The sequence below is a fragment of the Thamnophis sirtalis genome, unplaced genomic scaffold (assembly GCF_051295495.1).
Source record: "Thamnophis sirtalis isolate CommonGarterSnake01/CBP01778 unplaced genomic scaffold, rThaSir2_p1.2 scaffold_5, whole genome shotgun sequence".
Lineage (NCBI taxonomy): Eukaryota > Metazoa > Chordata > Lepidosauria > Squamata > Natricidae > Thamnophis > Thamnophis sirtalis.
Window position 1 is genome coordinate 89,496,267 of NW_028261385.1, and position 20,825 is coordinate 89,517,091.

The 20,825-nt window shown below is 41.5% G+C and overlaps 1 protein-coding gene across 3 annotated transcripts in view; it reads left to right on the plus strand.

Annotated features, from left to right (window-relative positions):
* The window catches only part of HSDL2 (hydroxysteroid dehydrogenase like 2), a 74,868-nt gene that overhangs the window by 32,357 nt on the left and 21,686 nt on the right, over window positions 1–20,825 (plus strand). For all 3 annotated transcript variants that reach the window (XM_087716175.1, XM_087716174.1, XM_087716173.1), the window contains exon 6: window positions 4,655–4,753. In XM_087716175.1, the coding sequence (XP_087572301.1) occupies window positions 4,655–4,753 (99 nt within the window). The remainder of the gene's footprint in view (window positions 1–4,654; window positions 4,754–20,825) is intronic.

The following is a 20,825-nucleotide window of genomic DNA, read 5'->3' on the forward strand; positions in this document are numbered from 1 at the left end:
GCTTTTGTGCGTGCAAGATGTTTCTGCACATGCGCAGAAGCATCCGGGCGGGTGGGCGGAACCTGTTGCTGCCACCACTACCGGTTCAGCCGATCTGGGCCAAACCAGGAGAAACCCACCTCTGATTTATACCCAATGCAGTTTGTTTATTCTTTCATTATAGTTATAATTTTTCATTCGAGATGTCTGCTAAATGTACTTTCCAAAGCAGCTTGCAACATTTAAAATGTATCATAATATTGCAATATAAAATATGTAACTTGAATCTCTCTCTTATTTACATCCTTTGTTATCTAACCACGCATATATACAATAATACTTTTCTGGACTCTTACATTATCTCTTATATGTGGGATATTGTTTGCAGAGTCTATAAAGTCACCAGTGAGATTTAATTTCCTAATCAAAAGGTCAGAAGATGATTTCCCCGCCCCCCTGTATGGAATGGCTGGACTGTGTGTCGTGGCATTGCAATTTAGTTGTTCTGCTTTTGAGAGAAATACCCAAAGCAATCCAATTAATGATCTAGGAGGGGACTCCAGCTGCCTTCCTTTCCCTGATAGGATTGGTTAAGCTATCATGTTAATGTTATTTTCAAAGATAGATGGCAAGCCACTTTTAAAGCTGGATTACTTGCTGATGTAATTGCATCATCAGCGGGCAGCATTATGATATGTGTTTACTGAATTTTCACAAAGATTATACTAACTAGAATGATATCTAGGCAAGATATGTATCTAGGACATGTGGGTGTATTTCAGCCTGTACTGATTCCTAGGTACTACCTGGACAAGTCCCCAAAGTTTTCTTAGTAAGGGTTTTTGGAAATTGTTTGCCACTGTGTCGTTTCTACGGCTGAGAGAGTGACTGGCTCAAGGTCACTCAGAAGGGATTTGTACCTCCCGATCTTAGGTTTTCTAGTGCAAATGGAACATCTGGAAGGGGTGTGGTTTCATGCGCCACCTGCATCCCTTGCTGTTGTGACCCACCAGCAGCCAGCATAGCTGGCAGCAGATTCAGACAGTGAGGAGGTTGGGGAGGAACATGGGCCAGTCCTGGAGTCTGAGGAAGGATCTGATGAGGCCTCTGTGTCGGAGACAGAGAGGGGGCCAGAACCGTATGCCAGTTATCAGCTGCCTTCAGAGTCAGTGAGACAGACAAACAGCTGGAGCCTGTTTCCAGTGTGCGCATGCACAGAGTTTCCAGATGAAGGGAACAGCTAAAGAACAGGGGTCAACTTGGGAGTGAGGCCACAGGTGGCTGATGAATGGCTCCTCCCAGAGGAAATGAAAGAGGAGCGAGAAAGGGGAGTGGAGTTTGCAGGAGACAATTAACTCCCTTAATTGGTTCATGGCTCTCCTAGACTTCTTGCCAAGTTTTGCAGACATTGACCTGTCAGCTCTTCAAGGCAGATAAGGTCTGTGACTGAACATCCTCCCTTGAAAGACTTGTTGGATGTGAATGAGCAGAATTCACAGCAAATTCATAAAGGTTTTTTTTGTCAGGACAAGGAGTTTGCTTCAGGCTCTTGGGAAGCCTAGGTCAGAACACTCACTTGTTTGCGTGGCTTGGTTTCTGGCATGCCGCAGACTGGTACTGGTCTATGACCAGGGGTTGGGGACGCCTGACTTAGTGACTGTAATTCTGGCCCCAATTGCCATTGTTAACCAAAGGCTACCTGCAGACAAAGGAAGGGTAAATAGGTCAAAAGAAAGGGGAAGACGGAGACAGAGGAAGCAAGTGAAATCTACCAAGCAAGAGAAGAATCAAAGGAAATGTACAAAGTAGTATATAGACATGTTGAAAGCAGGAATGTTTTGCAATGAGAAAAAAGAATAGAACATGGTAGCAAATGGTGTGATGTAAATTAGGTTCAACTATGTTTCCTTTTTTCTTTTTCTTATCTGATACGTTCATTTTGGTGGCTTATTGTTTCTTACTTTTCATAATGCTGCTTATGCCAAAAAGGAATTGTGAGTATGTGTGTTTGTGCTGAGTGATACAGTCATCATCTGCTCCCTAATCCCCTTAGGTTTAGTCCAGAGGTGGGTTCCTACCAGTTCGCACCAGTTTGGTAGAACCGGTTCGTCAAATCTACCAAACTGGTAAGAAGAGGTTCCACCAGTGGACCTGGAAAGCAGGCCACACTTACAGAAGAGGTTCCCAACAATTTTGAAACCCACCACAGAGAGAGAGGGAGAGAGGGAGGGAGGGAGGGAGGGAGGGAGAGAGAGAGAGAGAGAGAGAGAGAGAGAGAGAGAGAGAGAGATATGAAAGAAAAAAAGGAAAAAGGGACAGAGAGACTAAAGGAAGGAAGGAAAGAGAGAGAGAGAGAGAGAGAGAGAGAGAGAGAGAGAACACATGGCCGGCAAGCCACTCCCACCAGGTCACATGGCCAGCAAGCCACTCCCACAAAGGAGGCCACACCCACAGAGTAGATTCGAAAAAACCACTGGTTTAGTCCCTTTTATTTCCCTATGTGCCATGCAGTCAACTAGCCACCATATTTAGCTCCTAGCTAATATAGGCAGTCCTCAATTTGTAACCGTAATTGAGCCCAAAATTATGAACATAAGCCTTAAATGAGTCATTGCACATGCCCAATTTTGCCATCTTTTTTGCAGCGGTTAAGCAAAAAGGGTGGTTATTAAGTGAACCCATTGTTCAATATGGGGGTTTTATTAGAATAGCAATAGTAGTTAGACTTATATACCGCTTCATAGGGCTTTCAGCCCTCTCTAAGCGGTTTACAGAGTCAGCATATTGCCCCCACAGTCTGGGTCCTCATTTCACCCACCTCGGAAGGATGGAAGGCTGAGTCAACCTTGAGCTGGTGAGATTTGAACCGCTGAATTGCAGATAACAGTCAGCTGAAGTGGCCTGCAGTACTGCACCCTAACCACTGCGCCACCTCGGCTCTAGAAACCAGAAGTAAGCACAGTTTCTGGCCAAAATGTTGTAAATCATATTCATGTTACAGGGATGCTGTTGCAAACCACCATAAATGTGGTCCAGTTGCTAAGTGCACCAAAATGCAATCATGGTGTTTGTGCCCCCGCTCCCCTAGCTGTTGGGACTTTGAATTCTGATCATAAGTAGCTTTCCAGTATCCACTGTAACTTTGAATGGTTGTTAAGCAACCGGTCATAAGTTGAGGACTACTTGAAACTGCAGTTACAAAACTGGATTCCGGTGTCAAGAGTTAAGTTCCCTTTGTAGGCTAGTTGGTAATTTTTTTGAGACTTGCATCTCAAGAAGCATCCATTGAGGATCCAGATTGTTGAGGGCCATGTGCTGACATTGTAAACTGCTTAGAGAGGGCTGTACATCACTGTAAAGCGGTAAGTCTAAGTGCTGTTGGTATTGCTATTTGTGGCAGGGGTCCCCAACCTCTGAATTGAAGGCCACTAGTGGGCCATTAGCTGTTTTGCAATCAGGCCACCAAAACAGTGCACTCTTGCGTGCACACACACATCCCCACCAGTGATGGGATTCAAAAATTTTTACAACCTATTCTGTGGGTGTGGCTTCGTGGGTATGGCTTGGTGGTAATGTTCCCTCTAAGCTGCGTGGCCGCACACATCGCAAGAAAACGCCATGCAGCAGTTTCCAACTGCCGCGCAGGCGCGACAAAAGGGACAACATCAAAGAAATGGTGGAATAAAAGGAAGGAGGGAAAAGGAGGGACAGAACGAAAGGGAAAGGAAGAGCAAAAGGGAAAACAAGTTTTATTTCAGTTAAACCATGAAATAGAAGCGTTAAATATGTCCCACTGCCAGTTGCCCGTAGCAAATTGTCCGGTTCCCACCTTGTAAGGCCGGGCTTCCCACCTACCCCCCCCCCCCCGCCCATCCCCACCCGCCCTGGTGCCTCCCTCCGGGCTGACGGCCAAGCTCTTATTAAGGCACCACAGAGTGCAGGATGCCCACAGCCTCCGATCCAGCGCCTCGCTCTCCTCCGCTTGGGAAACCGCACGGCTCCAGACATGGGCGTCGCAGGGGAAGGATACTGTAAAATCTCCATTTTCTCCCCACTCCAGGGAAAGGTCACTGCAAAATCCCCATTTCCTCCCAATCAACTGGGACTCGGGAGGCAGAGAATAGATGGAGGCGGAGCCAGTGAGAGATGGTATTTACTGGTTCTCCGAAGTACTCAAAATTTCTGCTACTGGTTCTCCAGAACTGGTCAGAACCTGCTGAATACCACCTCTGATCCCCACTTATGCAAGTACATGCATGCACACACAATTTGTGTGAGCTGTGGGCACGTGTGCATTCTGCTTGCAGAAATTGAGCTGCGCTTGTATGTGCCAGTCACTCACTTAGAACCATCTGATGCTTCCTGCTGGTCCGGCAAGCCGGAAAGATTGAGGAACATGTGATTTATGGGATAACATTCTGTTTACAGTATTGCAATAAAGTCAAAAAGAAAGCAGTGCAGATAAGATGATCCTTGGTGGATCGTATTAGAAGTGTGTCTGAGCCAGCTTTTTATTTCCCACAATGGTAAAACAGATGTCTCTTCTTCACTTTATACCTTTCTCCACCCTCAGAATAGGATTTTTTTTTTTAAAAAAATGCATGCTATGGCTGCCTGTAAAGGAAATTAAACTTACAAGTGTTCTAAAGGACTGAATCTTTGTGTTCCGTTTTAGCCTACACTATTTCTAAATACGGGATGTCCATGTGTGTGCTGGGAATGGCAGAAGAATTTAGAGGAGAAGTTGCAGTTAATGCTTTATGGCCTCAAACAGGTATGTGTCTTATTTCTTTATTATTGTTATTGTTATTGTTATTATACAATTGTATCACAGCGGCCAGTTGTCTCGCCGGATTTGGCATTGGTCACTAGTCGGGCCCCACCCAGGGGCCTAGGACGTCGTAACGTATTTTCGTAATATGCGTGCAGATCCAAGCAGTGCGGCTTTTTGCATTTGACTGATGGTGATTTTGTCAATTTTTAACTGTTTCAAATGTAATTCCAGTGCTTTTGGAATAGCACCCAGTGTGCCAATTACCACTGGAATTACCACTGCTGGTTTGTGCCATAGTCGTTGAATTTCAATTTTTAAGTCCTGGTATTTTGCAATTTTTTCATGTTCCTTCTCGGCGACCCTGCTATCACCTGGTATTGCGATGTCTATGATTGTGACCTTATTTTCCTCAACCAGTGTGATGTCTGGTGTATTATGCGCCAGTATTTTGTCCGTTTGTATACGGAAATGCCACAAGATCTTGACCATCTGATTTTCGGTGACTTTTTCAGGCTGATGTTCCCACCAGTTTGTTGCTGTTTTAATATTATAATTTTTGCACAAATTCCAATGGCTCATTTGTGCTACTGAATTGTGCCGCAATTTATAATCAGTCTGCGCATTTTTTTTTACAGCAGCTGAGTATGTGATCAACAGTTTCATCAGCTTCTTTGCAAAGTCTGCATTTGGCATCATCAGAGGATTTTTCGATTTTGGCCTTAATGGCATTTGTGCGGATAGCTTGTTCTTGCGCAGCCAGGATTAGTGACTCTGTTTCTTTCTTTAATGTACCTGTTGTTAACCATAACCAAGTTTGTTCACTGTCCACTTTATCTTTTATTTTTTCCAGAAATTGGCCATGCAGTGCTTTGTTCTGCCAACTCTCCATTCTTGATTTTATCACATCTTTTCTGTATTCTTGTTTTGTCTGTTGGGCCTTCAGTAGTTTTTTGTTCTTTACTTCAATTAATAGATGTTCTTGACTTTCTTTTAAATAATCAGCCAGTGCATGTTTTTCTTCTTCAACTGTTTGCTTCACTTGTAATAATCCTCTGCCACTGATTTTCGTGGCAGGTATAGTCCATCAGTATCATCACGTGGATGTAAACTGTAGTGCATTGTCATTAGTTTCCTGTTTTTTCAGTCCAAAATGTCCAAATCAGCTTGTGTCCAGTTAACTATACCAGCTGTGTATCTTGTAACTGGTATTGCCCAGGTATTTATGGCCTTGATTGTATTTCCACCATTCAATTTAGATTTCAAAATTTTCCTAACTGTGTTGGTGTACTGTCGCCTGACAATAGTTTTTACTTCTCCATGCTTGATATTATCCAACTGCAGAATGCCTAAGTATTTGTAGGCTTCATTTTTGCTGCATTTAATTAGTTGGCCATTGGGCATTTCAATTCCCTCACATGCAGTGATTTTGCCTCTTTTTATGAATACAGTGGCGCATTTTTCCATGCCAAACTGCATTGAAATATCAGTGCTGAATACTCGGACTGTGTTTGTCAATGATTGGATTTCTATTTCTGACTTTCCACAGAGTTTCAAATCATCCATATATAGTAAATGCGAAATCTTTTCAGCTTCTTTGGCTGTTTGGTAGCCTAATTTCATTTTTTTTAAGATTACTGATAGTGGGATCATTGCGATGATGAAGAGAAGAAGTGAAAGTGAATCACCCTGGAAAATTCCTCGCTTGATATTAATCATTCTGTAGATCTCATTCCCTACTGCCAACTCAGTTCTCCATTGTTTCATCGCCTTTTCAGTAAAGGATGTAATATTTTTGCTAATGCCAGTTGTTTCTAAGCATTTTATGATCCAACTATGTGGCAGTGAGTCAAATGCCTTTTTGTAATCAATCCAGACCATATTCAAGTTCGTTTTTCTGTTCTTACAATTTTCTAATATCATTTTATCAATTAGGAGCTGATCTTTTGTGCCCCTGCTCCTTCTTTTGTTGCCTTTTTGCTCTACTAGCAAGATGTTGTTTGTTTCCAAATAATCCATCCTGTTATCTGCAATAATGCCTGTGAGTAATTTGAAGGTTGTTGGCAAGCATGTTATTGGTCTGTAGTTTTCAGATGGTGTTCCTTTAGTTGCATCTTTCTGAATCAAGTATGTTTTTCCAGTTGTCAACCATTCATCAATTTGGCCCTTTTGTAAAATTTCATTCAGTTGCCTGGCCAATATTGCATGTAAACTGGTCAGATATTTGAGCCAGAAACCATGTAATTGGTCCTTTCCAGGTGATGTCCAATTCTTTACCTTTTTTACTCGATTTTTGACCATCTCAGTTGTTATTTCTAATACTTGCATTTGTTTGTTGCCAATGCTTTTCTCAAAGTCATGTATCCACTTTGCTTCCTTATTATAGTCCTTTGCATTTTCCAACAATTCTCCCCAGAATTCAACTGTGGCCTGCTTTTCTGGTTTTTCACTTTTGGTGTCACCATTCACATTAAGACTTTGAAAAAAACGCCATTGGTCTGTTCGAAATTGCTGATTTTGTTTATATTGGATGATTCGTGCTTCATATCTTTCAATTTTTCTAGCTGTTGCTGTTATCCGCTGTTTTACAATCTCTACAGCTTCATTGACGTTTCTTGTATCCAATCTATATCTTCTGATTAGCCGATCTATGGTTTTGTTGTTTTTAAGCCGTTGCTCATGCATGTTCTTTAAGTTACTAGCATCTGCCCTTAATTTTTTGACTTTTTGTTCTAATCGGATTTTCCACTTTGGCTTTGATGCTTTTTCTGTTGTGTGACTAGGTACTTTAATTTGAATGCCTAGTTCATTAGTGACTATTACAGCTGCGCTGTACATTAACTGGTTCGTTTCCAAGATGGATCCCGATTCAATTGTTGAAAACACTGCATTAATCATTTTCATGATAGGGGCCAAAATTTTCTTAGGCATAGTTTTTAGTGATGGTAAACGTTGCGTTTCCTCATTAAGTAGAAAATGCTCCATGATCTTATCCTTCAATTCTTTTTGTTTTTGAGTTATGAGTTATGAGTTATGAAAATTTATTTATATGCCGCCCTTTTCCCTGGGGGGACTCAGGGCGGCTTACAACTCAAGGGGGGGGGGAAACAAACATTTAACACATGAGAACAATACATAATTAAAAAAGCACAACATTCATACCATTCGGGTGAATTATAATCTTTACCCACAGGCCTGACGGGATAGCCAGATCTTGAGGGCTGCACGGAAGGTCTGGAGGGTGGTGAGGGTACGAATCTCCACGGGGAGATCGTTCCAAAGGGTCGGAGCTACTACCGAGAAGGCTCTCCTCCGCGTGGTTGCCAGTCGACACTGACCAGCAGATGGAACTCGGAGGAGGCCTAATCTATGTGATCTAATTGGTCGCGTGGAGGTAATTGGCAGTAGGCAGTCTCTCAAGTACCCAGATCCACTACCATGAAGGGCTTTATGGGTGACAAGTAGCACCTTGAAGCGTACCCGGAGATCGACAGGTAGCCAGTGCAGCTCGCGGAGGATAGGTGTTATGTGAGTGAACCGAGGTGCACCCACAATCGCTCGCACGGCCGCGTTCTGGACTAGCTGAAGTCGGCGGATACTCCTCAAGGGCAGCCCCATGTAGAGCACATTGCAGTACTCCAGGCTAGAGGTCACAAGGGCACGAGTGACTGTTGTGAGGGCCTCCCGGTTCAGGTAGGGGCGCAACTGGTGCACCAGGCGAACCTGGGCAAATGCCCCCCTGGTCACAGCTGACAAATGGTGGTCAAAAGTTAGCTGTGGGTCCAGGAGGAATCCCAAGTTGCGGACCCTGTCTGAGGGGTGTAGTGTTTGACCCCCCAGCCTGAGAGATAGAACACTTGCCAAATTAGTGGGAGGGAAACACAACAGCCACTCGGTCTTATCTGGGTTGAGCACAAGCTTGTTAGCCCTCATCCAGTCCCTAACAGCTTCAAGGCCCTGGTTCATCACGTCCACCGCTTCATTGAATTGGCACGGGGCGGACAGATACAACTGGGAATCGTCCGCATACTGGTGGTATCTTATCCCGTGCCGCCGAATGATCTCGCCCAGCGGTTTCATGTAGATGTTGAAAAGTAAGGGGGACAGGACCGAACCCTGCGGCACCCCATACGTTAGGGGCCTAGGGGTCGATCTCTGCCCTCCAACTAACACCGACTGCGACCTGTCCGAGAGGTAAGAGGAGAACCACTGCAAAACAGTGCCTCCCACCCCCACCTCCCGCAGTCGTCGCAGAAGGATACCATGGTCGATGGTATCGAAAGCCGCTGAGAGGTCAAGGAGAACCAGGATGGAGGCATGGCCTCCGTCCCTGGCTCTCCAGAGGTCATCGGTCAATGCGACCAAAGCGGTTTCTGTGCTGTAACCAGGCCTGAAGCCGGACTGGAATGGGTCAAGATAACTAGCTTCCTCCAAGGACCGCTGGAGCTGGAAGGCCACCACCTTCTCAACAACCTTCCCCACAAAGGGGAGGTTGGAGACTGGACGATAATTGTTAAGAACGGCTGGATCCAAAGATGGTTTCTTCAGGAGGGGTCTCACCACCGCCACTTTAAGTGCGGGGGGAAAGACCCCCTCCCGAAGGGAGGCGGTAACAACCGCCTGGATCCAGCCCCGTGTCACCTCTCTGCTGTTAGCCACCAGCCAGGAGGGGCACGGGTCCAGTACACATGTGGAGGCACTCACAGCTCTCATGGCCTTGTCCACATCCCCAGGGGCAACATCCTGAAACTCAACCCAGCGATGGTCTACCAGATTATCCCCTTGTGCCTCGGCTGGATCTACAGAATCGGAGTCCAAGTCCGACCGAAACCGAGCAACTTTGTCCGCTAAGAACTGGACGTAATCCTCAGCCCTACCCTGCAGGGGGTCCCCCGTATCCCTCCTATTTAGGAGGGAGCGGGTTATCCTGAACAGGGTGGCTGGGCGCGACTCAGCGGACGCAATCAAGGTGGCAATATAAGATCTTTTTGCTGTCCTAATTGCCCTGATGTATTCCTTGATGCAAGATGTTAAAAGTGCTTGGTTCGATTCGGATTTATTGGACCTCCATGAGTGCTCTAGGCGTCTCTTCCGGCGCTTCCTCTCCCGGTGAACCAAGGTGGCCTCCGGAATCCACTGCCTCGGAGCGGCCGTAGTGGCCGAGTTCCAGGCAGCAACCAGAGTCTCCACCGGACTGTGGGCGAGCGTATCAGGAATAACCCCAAGCTCCGTCTGGAACCTCAAGGGGTCCATAAGTCGCCTGGGGCGGAACCATCTGGTCGGTTCCTCCTCCCTACAGTGGGGGTTTGGTCTCCGAAAGTCAAGCCTCAGTAGGCAGTGGTCTGACCACGACAGGGGTATGATCTCATTACCCCTCAGACCAAGATCACAAGTCCACTGCTCCGAGAGAAATACGAGGTCGAGCATGTGACCCGCTGAGTGGGTTGGGCCCCGAATTACTTGGGTCAAGCCCATGGCTGTCATGGAAGCCATGAACTCCTGCGCCCCATCAGAGTGTTCGCCGAGCGAAGGCAAATTGAAATCCCCCAGGACCATAAGCCTTGGGAACTCAATTCCCAGCTCGGCTACCGACTCGAGGAGCGAGGGGAGGGCTGCTGCAACGCTGTTGGGAGGCAGGTACGTTAACAGCAAACCCACTTGACCCTTGAGGTCCAACTTCACCAGCAGGGACTCACACCCGACAAGCTCCGGAGCAGGGATCCTACGAGGTGCTAGAGACTCTCGGATAACAATAGCCACACCCCCACCCCTTCTCTGAGCTCTCGGCTGATGAAGCACCTGAAATCCTTCTGGGCACATCTCTACAAGGGGGACTCCTCCCTCCGGGCCCAGCCAGGTTTCAGTAATACATGCCAGGTCTGCCCTCTCGTCTAAAATTAAGTCCCGGATGAGGGGAGCCTTGTGAACTACAGACCTGGCATTTAGCGACAACAGCCTGAGAGCAGGGTCCTGATTACTCGCGCCATCTGGCCTTGGAGTGGGACTCATAGGGCCGGAAGGAGGGATCTCTGTGACGTAGCGAGCCCTCCTTCCCCGGTAATGGCCTGCCCTAAAGTCCCCGCCATATCTGCCCCTCCCCGTTACGACTGTAATGCTCCGGCCCACTCCCGTGTCCATAGTCCCCCCGACCACCCCAGTGACCCCCGCATTCCTCGGCAGGTCCTCCGAATCAAACATACTCATTCACTCACCCAGGCAGTCCCCACGTAGTAGTTAAAAACACAGAATACAACAATAATGGTAATAAAAAAAGTGGGATCATTCACTCAATTACATACATATCGCAAGCATATCCCATACAAAGCAAGAGAAAAGAGGGAGAGAAAAGAAAGAAAAAAGATAGGTTGCGCAGCTGTTAGGATGCGAGTTCAGGCAGAGCCAAATGGGTCTCAGTGTTCAAGATGGTTGGAATAATTAGCATCCAGTTATGGTCCAGAGAAGGTGTACAGAGGAGTAAGTCGTGTCCCCCTCTTCTACAGATCTGAAAGGGTCCAAAGAGTCCGGAGCAATTGAGGGAGGCAGGGGGCCTTCTTCCACAGGCGCTGTCCCAGATAGAGCCCCAGGGGTAATGGCGGGTGATGATGGTGATAATGTTCAAAGCCAAGTGGGACTGTGCCAGCGGGTCTAAAAGTCCAGAGGCCGCGGCTAGAAGAGGCAAGATGTCAAAATGCCACAGTAGGGGAGCGCTAAATGGCGGGTGGAAAACATAGGGGGAGACCCCACCGCAACGAGGACGGGCAGAGAATAGAACACATCCAAAGAGCCACCTGACCAGGCAGGGACGGAGGAGGAAGGAGGCAATGCTGGAGAGGAAGTGAGGCCGAATAGGGAAGGAAGCCATCCGGAGGGGCCGACGCAGTATCAGGGAAAGCCAACCATCCGGTCTGCCCAGTCCCAACACTGCTTCAGATCATTCTCTCTCCCTCCGGGGCGATAATAGCCCAGCGCAGCCCCAACAAAGCAGCTCAGTAAGCAGAATGAAATCGTCAAAGCCGCCAAAAAACACCACCGCTGCAGCTGACGTGGCGCCGCCCCCCCCCCCACCGCTGAGCAACGCAGGCAGCTCGCAGCACACAGACCTCCAAAGTTGTGCAATCCGGGGTCGCCCAGAAGCGGCGACCCCCGCAAAGGTCTGGGCTCCACGGGTCCCCTGGGTTCCGGACATCCCCAGGCCCTTCTTCGAGGTACGAAGTTGTTTGTTTTTTCAAGGTTTTTTTCAGCGTTTGCTCACCTCGTCAGACCGGAGCAAGACGCCTGGGAGCCATTTCCGATCTCACACATGCGCAGAAGTTAGTTCATAAGTTGGTTTGGTGATAACTGGTTCTAGTGGTGGTGGTGTTATTTCCTCCCCGAGAGCTTCTTCTGGGAGTTCTACTATAATGTCTTTAGTTGTGTCTTGAATATCAGTTATTTCTGCTTGTGATATTGTTTTTTTGGTTTTCCAATTTGCCTGAATTTCCTCAAGTTCAACTTCACTAAACACTTTATTCCGTATAATAAATCGCCTTTGATCTGCTAGTCGTTGTTCACTAACATTTGAATCTGGATATTGTTCTTTCCATAATTCATACATTCACTTTAAATAACCTCTTTTTTCTGGCTCTGAGTTGTAGTAACAGGCTATTATGGCACGGTTTTCATCTGCACTATATTTTTGTCATTTTGTTGGCTGGTCCACTTGTAGCCCACTTGTCGACGGATGTCCAGGGACCCCAACATCCGCCGCGGCCCTTGTTAACCCACGCGATGACCGATGTGGTATAAAATTTTTATTCGTTTCTTTCACCATATTGTATGGGTTGGTGGGGTTTTTTTATGGGGCCAGTTGCCAACCTGACCCCAACCCCCCTCTTTTCTCATCCAGGCTTGGGACCGGCAACAGCGGAGTTTCTCATCCGGGCTTGGGACCGCCAACGGCGGAGTTGTTGTTGTTGTTGTTGTTATTATTATTATTATTGTTGTTGTTGTTGTTGTTGTTGTTGTTGTTGTTGTACAATTGTATCACAGCGGCCAGTTGTTTCGCCGGATTTGGCATTGGTTACTAGTCGGGCCCCACCCAGGGGCCTAGGACGTCGTAACGTATTTTCGTAATATGCGTGCAGATCCAAGCAGTGCGGCTTTTTGCATTTGACTGATGGTGATTTTGTCAATTTTTAACTGTTTTAAATGTAATTCCAGTGCTTTTGGAATAGCACCCAGTGTGCCAATTACCACTGGAATTACCACTGCTGGTTTGTGCCATAGTCGTTGAATTTCGATTTTTAAGTCCTGATATCTTGCGATTTTTTCATGTTCCTTCTCGGCGACCCTGCTATCACCTGGTATTGCGATGTCTATGATTGTGACCTTATTTTTCTCAACCAGTGTGATGTCTGGTGTATTATGCGCCAGTATTTTGTCCGTTTGTATACGGAAATCCCACAAGATCTTGACCATCTGATTTTCGGTGACTTTTTCAGGCTGATGTTCCCACCAGTTTGTTGCTGTTTTAATATTATAATTTTTGCACAAATTCCAATGGATCATTTATTATTATTATTATTATTATTATTATTATTATTATTATTATTATTATTATTATTATTTTTATTGAAAGGTTTACTGATTGGCTTCTGATTTTTAATGTGCTAAATTTGGATTAGAATCTCATTCCTTCAGTCATTCAATTGCATTTGATTGATAATGACCCGATGGGCAAAGAGCCATGGTGGTTAGAATGCAGTATTCCAAGCTAATTCTGCCCACAGTCTGAAGTTCAATCCTGACTGGCTCAAGGTTGACTCATCCTTCCGAGGTTGGTAAAATTGATGAGGACCCAGATTGTTGGGGAAAATATGCTGGTTCTGTAAAACGCTTAGAGTTGTAAAGTGGTACTATAAAGCAGTATATAAGTCTTCGTGCTATTCCTATTGCTATTGGATATCATTTCTCCAGTAACTGCTTCTTTGTCATAAGCTCTTATTTGTGTGATCTATGATTGTATCTGGCCAGATTATCTTCCATCTGTCTCTTTTTGGATTGCCCTCCATTTTTGCAAATATAAAGAGTACACTCCAAGTTTGGTCCAGTTGTTTCAGTTTTCAGAGTATTATCCTGCCAGTGAATGAATAGAGTCCTGAATGTCTTTACATAATTTGTTTCCAATGTACTGATGCAGTGGGCTGCACCAGGGTTATGTTTGATCTTGGAGGGGATGGGGTGTGTGTTTAGCCAGGATAGGTGTGCACAGCTTGACCTCACTCATGTCGCGGGCACCTGTTGTGGCCCGAGTGCTCTTCCAGTAAATGGGCTCCCAAACTCCATTTTCGGCTGCAACGGCCTCCTATAACCCTCTGCCAGCGCAAACAGAGCTCGGGGTGGTGGTGGTGCTGCGAGCAGCCCTCCTGAGTTCTGTTTTTGCTGGCAGAGGCACTGTGGGCCAGTTCTTCACTGTTCCAGGGCAGTCCCAGGAGCCAGATCTAAGCTCCCTGTAGGCTGGATCCGGTCCCTGGTCCTTGAATTTGACACCTATACTGATGGATTGGAAAGAATAATCATTATAAAATGGAGGTGCCCAAAACAATCTGTTCTTGGAGTTGTGCCTGATAAGACATTGAAGAATGGAGCCAGATGAACTCCAAGATAGCAGTTGATACTTTTTTTTATTTGTTTTTGAACAAGGACAAGCAAACATAAAAATAAAAATAAAAAAACCCATCTTCCATTACAAATTGTAGAAAGTGTGTCAGTTGGTTTCAGTATTTCCATGCATCTCTTCCATAGTCATTACCTGCTTTTCATATCACATTGCATATTTTAAATTCACCTATATTCATGTATATCACAATTATTATAGCTCAACCTTAATTTGACTATAATTGTTTTTATGTCCTTTTATACATTATATTCAAAATCCAGCATAGGATTATATGATCACATTCCATTAAATCATCCTAAAATCATCCAATCACAATACATCTTTATAACATATTCTAGATAAAGTTTTTAAACCTCCCCTCATAATCTCCATATATTGTTTATATAAAATTTCATATTATCAAACTAATATACCTATGTATTGTTATTATTAATCATTATTTAACTATAGCTATTGTCCTTTCATTTTACAAATACTACTAGTAAACTAAATTTAGCTTAATTTTTATTATACATTTTCATTGCATCAACCTGTATCCCTCCAGCAATAGTACGGTCTTATATCTTTTGCCATTTGTAGGATTAATGTTCTAGTTACTTTCTTAATAAATCTTGTATAAACCTCCCTTGGCAACATGCTGTTCCTTTCATATCTCACAAAAGCTTGAAACCCAACATCTGCTCTTTCCATCAGCTTATCTTTGGTTATTGCTAGTGCGTCTATCAAGATTTCTCTCCTTATCTCCGTCAATTTTTCTCTCTTTTCTTCTTCTGTGCTTTGAAGTCTGATGTAGAGTTCCAATCCATCCATCTCCCTTTTCCATATTCCGCTCTTGCCATTACCAACCACACTCACTTTGTTTTTTGTTTTTTAAATAAATTTTTATTTTTATTACACAAACAATACCTACAGACAACAATAAAAAAACAGAAAAAAAACAAAAAAATACACACACACACACACACACACACACAAAAGCATCATCACATACAACATGTCGTTTGGTTATAGGTGTTTTAACATCCATATTCTCGAATAACATTTACCATCACAGATTTTTCATCTAGTATAACTAAATACCTCACTTTCATTGTACAGTATACATTCAATTACGAAATATTATTATTTTTCCAATAAATCATAGTTCCCTTACATTCTTGATTATCTATTTAATAACAGTATATCTTTATATTATCCCCATGTGGAAAGAAAAAAAAAGATTATTTTTTTTTACCAACCATTTATATTTATATATCACTATTTTCCATTATACATAATTCCACCAATCAACTATCAGGTATGCTTATGTTCATTGTTATCCTTGTACCTCATACCTTCAAACGGAAGTCTTATTCCTTCATTTTTCAACAAAATATTCTAAGTGATCGCTACATATATATACCAATTTTTTAATTATTCCCTTATTAAAATTATTTATCAACAAGATATCATTGTAATATGTTCTTAAGGTTATACATTATATCACCAAACCTCTATCAAATATACATAAAACCATTGTTATCCTTATCTTTTTTAAAGCAAAAAGTTCTAAAATATTCAATTCATAGATATATCAGTTTTTCATTGTATCGTTGTTAATCTATTTCACAGCATGGTTGTGTTATCATTTAACTCCTTCAGTTAAAACATGAGTAAGACATTTTTCATTTCCAGGTTTTTTTCCCCAAGCCACTGATAAAACAAGTCCCATATCTTATAAAATTGCTCCTCCTCTTGTTCTCTAATTTCAAGTGTCAATTTACTCATTTCAGCACAGTCCATTATTTTTCGAATAACTTCTTCCTGTTTTGGTATTGTTTCATTTTTCCAGTTTTTTGCAAATACGATTCTGGCTGCTGTTAACACATTTACAATCAGATATTTTAAGTCTTTGTTATAGATTTCTGGTATGATCCCCAATAAAAAGACCTCTGGTTTGAAATCTATTTGTTTGTGTGTCATTTTCTCCAACCACATGTGGATTTTAGTCCAGTATCTTTTAGCTTCAATGCAAGTCCACCATATGTGGTAATATGAGCCCGGTATCTGATGACATTTCCAACACTTTTCTGATTTATTCTTGGACATTCTTGCAATTCTGGTTGGGGGTAGATGCCACCTGTAAAACATCTTATACAAATTTTCTCTATATGGAGTAGACATTGTCATTTTATAATTTTGAGACCACAGTTTCTGCCATTTCTCTAAATCAATCTCATACCCAAAGTTTTCCCCCAAGCTATCATAATTTCTTTAACTTGTTCTTCTTGTTATTTAACTTCCAATAAATATCCGTATAGTTTTTAAATTACTTTTTCATCAGTACCTGTTAAAATTTTATCTAACTCAGTCATTTTATTGTAAAAACCTTTAGATTTTCTATCTTCATTCTATCTAGATTGTATCTGTACATATGAATACCAATTCATTTCTATCCCTTCTTGTTTCATCTCTTGGGTAGATTTGAGTTCACCCTCTGCATTCAATATTTCAACATATCTAACTGTTTGTTCCTTTTTATATATTATTGGATATGAAAATGCTTCAATTGTTGATATCCAGACTGGAATTTTTAAGTAGTGTAATCTTTTTACCTTTTCCCAGTTTAATAACAAAGCCTCCCTTATATAGTGTCTTCTAAAATAGCCATGTGCTTTAGTTCCCTTATACCATAAGAAAGCATGCCATCTCAACAGTAAATCATGACCTTCTACGTTCAATAGTCTAGAATTTTTTAGTGATATCCATTCCTTAATCCACATCAAGTTTGTTGCTTGGTAGTATAATTCCCAATCAGGTAGACCCAATCCTCTTCTAATTCTAGCATCTTGTAACAATTTAAGTTTTATTCTGGCTTTTTTCCCTTGCCAAATAAACTTCAAAACTATTTTGTTTAAGTCTTGAAAAAAGTCCTTACCCAATCTGATTGGGATTGTCTGGAACAGGTATAAGATTCTAGGTAAAATGTTCATTTTAATTGTAGAAATTCTTCCCATCATTGATAGTTGTAAATTTTCCCATTTCATCACATCAGTTGCTATTTGTTGTTTTAGTCTAGTATAATTGTCCTCCTTAAGAGTACTGCATCTAGGTGATAAGTATATCCCCAAATATTTAATCTTACTTATAATTTGAATCTGCAAAGTTTCTGACAACTCTTCCTTTTGTGTTGCTGGCATATTCTTTGTCATAATCTTTGTTTTGTCTTTGTTTATTTTCAAGCCTGCTACTTTTCCATATTCCTCTATTCTTTCTAGCAGTTTGGGTGCTGTTTCTAGTGGATCTTCAAGGATAAAAACTAAGTCATCTGCAAAGGCTTGTAGCTTATATTCTTCTTTCTTAATTTTCATTCCTCTTATTTCTTCTTCTTCTCTAATCTTTCTGTTTAAAACCTTTAATGTTAAGACGAAGAGTAATGGTGATAATGGGCAATCTTGTCTCACCTCTCTATTTTAATAGGATCTGTTAATTCTCCATTTACCATAATCTTTGCTGTTTGTTTCTGATATATCATTTGTATGGTTTGAATACATTTCTTACCAAAGTTCATCTGCTCCAGTTGTAAAAATATGAATTGCCAATCCACATTGTCAAAGGCCTTCTGTGCATCAAGAAACATCAAAGCCATTTGTTTTTCGGGGTGTGCCTCATAATATTCCAAAGTATTCAAAATCATTCTCATATTATCTTTAATTTGTCTCTTAGGTAAAAAGCCATTTTGATCTGAGTGGATGAAGTTATTTAAATGTTTTTTAAGTCTCTCAGCTAGTATAGATGCAAATAGCTTATAATCTGAGTTTAATAAAGAAATTGGTCTATAGTTCTTGGTTTGTGTTAAATCGGTCTCTTCCTTGGGTAGCAATGTAATATATGCTTCTGACCATGACTTTGGTATTTTACTCTCATACATCACTTCATTCATGACTTGTAGGAGTGAGAGAATCAAAATTTCTTCAAATATTCTATAGAATTCCACGGGTAATCCATCCGGTCCTGGGGCTTTCCCATTATTTTGTTTTTTAAATACATCTGTTAGCTCCCTCATTGTTATTTTACTTTCTAGCATTGTTCTAGTTTCCTCTGATATCTGGGGAAGATTGGCATCCTATAAGTACTTTTTGACTCCTCCCTCCTCCACCTTCTCTTGTTCGTAGAGCTTAGCATAGTAGTCTTGTATAATATTTTTTTTCTCAGTATTTCCATACTGAATTTGTCCTTGTTCATCTCTTAATTGGAGTATTTTCTTTGTTTCTCTCTCTTTTTCCAGCTTATATGCCAACCACCTGCCTGGTTTATTTGCATTTTCAAAATAGTTCTGTTTAGCACCTCTAATTTTTTGGGCCAGTTCTTCCTTTTCCAGTAGATCCATTTTATGTTTAATTATATCCATTTTTATCTTGACATCTTTTTTTTGTGGCGATCTCTGTAATTCTCTTTCAAGTATTTTGTAATCATTATCTAAAGCTTTATGCATTTGTGTAGGTGTTAGCAGTACTGTCTTTTCTTTAAATTTCTCTTCCTTGTATAGTCTATTATCAGACCTCTAGTAACAGCCTTCATTGTATCCCAAAGTTTCTGCATTGATGTATCTTCTTTCCTATTTTCTTTAAAGAAAGGACTAACTCTTTTTCCATTTTTTGTACAAAGTCTTTTTCTTTCAATATGGTATTATTTAATGTCCATCTAGATCTTGCCCTTTGGCCTTTCCATTTAATTGAAATTGGGTTGTGGTCCGCCCAAGTGCTTGCTCCAATCTCTTGTATGTTGCAGATCAGTTCTGCTGAAGCCCATATCATATCTATTTTAGAAAATGATGAATGTCTATTTGAATAAAAAGTGTATTGTTCTTTTTTGGCATTTCTTTCTCTCCATATATCTTTTAGATTTACTTCATCTATCATCCTAAAGAAGGATTTCGGCAGTAATTTTCTATTTAGCTTTTTTGTTTTGTGTGTTTTATAGTCCATGTTTTGGTTCACGATGCCATTAAAGTCTCCCATCATATAAATATCAACATAGTCTAAGTCCAAAAAAATTTTTTTTAATTAATAATTTTTTTAAATTTTTTTTGTTACATTAAACAACACATGCCCACAACAGTGGGGAAAAAAATCAAAACAAAAAAGAACAAAAAACAAGACAGAGAAAAAACAAAAAAACCCACAAGTATATGTTATAAAAAAGTATATCAGCTGGTTACAACAAGTTTTTGTGCATCTCTTCCATTAATTCATATTAATTCAAATATCTTAAGTCAAATGTTTACCATATTCACATCATCATACCTCCACTTTTAGTTGACTACAGTTGTTTAAACATCCTTCATCCTTAACTATGCCAAAGATTTAATCCATAACCACATGCTAGCATTTCATTTACTTGTTTATAAAATCCTCCATTAACATCAAATCCTCATATCCTGTTTTAGCTAAACATCCATAATATTTAATACCAAAAATTCCATCCTCCATGTATATAGTTTATTATCATTCTCCTTTCTTTATTTAATTATATCGTATATCATAGCATTTTCCCCATATTAGTTAAGATTTAACTGTATATAGTTTTATTTTATTTTTATAGTAATAATTATTGTGATTAATAACCTTTATATATAGTCCAAGAATATTTCTAACCTTCCTTCTCATATCCAATTATTATTTATCATAGCAACTCAACATTATATATATTACTATCATTATCAATTATTATTCAACTATATCTATTACAAATGAATTTAACTAGGTTTAGCTAGTTTTAAATTATACTCTTCCATCTATCAGCCTGTGTCTCTCCAGTAACAGAACCTCCTTAATCCTGTTGCCATTCGTAGGTCGAATTCTCCAAACATCTTTATGAGCAAGTCCATACAAAAAAATCTTTGCACCTTTTTGCTTATGGTGCCTCTCATATAATGCTGCTGTCCTCCGTTTATTTCCTTTATCAGCTTGTCTTTAATTCTCAGTGGTGGTATCAAAAGTTTTGCAGATGGTATTTCATAAATTATAAATTCTTTAATGCTTCTCACTCCTCCTGCGCCCTGTCTTTCGAAGTAAATCTTCTGTGTGGCTGCTCCCCCTTCAGACATTCCATCTTTTTCTCCCTCAGAGGTAAACTAGTTGCCCTGAATATCAGCAAATTGAAAATCTTTATCTCTGACATCCTCAGTTTGTATTTGAAGAACATTCAAACGTTCAACGTTCTCATTTCCCCCCCTCATATTTTGTTGCTAGAAACAGCAGATAATCCAGTTTCCTCTCAATTCTATCATGTGTGGCAGATAATTTTTGTAGTGCCGAAGAAATCATTTGAATAGAGGCTTAAATAGACACCATATTTGTACGCAGTTAGTATTTTTTCTTTGGGAACTCTGAAGTATTTGCAAGTAAAAACAAGCTGGGAACTGTACAATCTTAT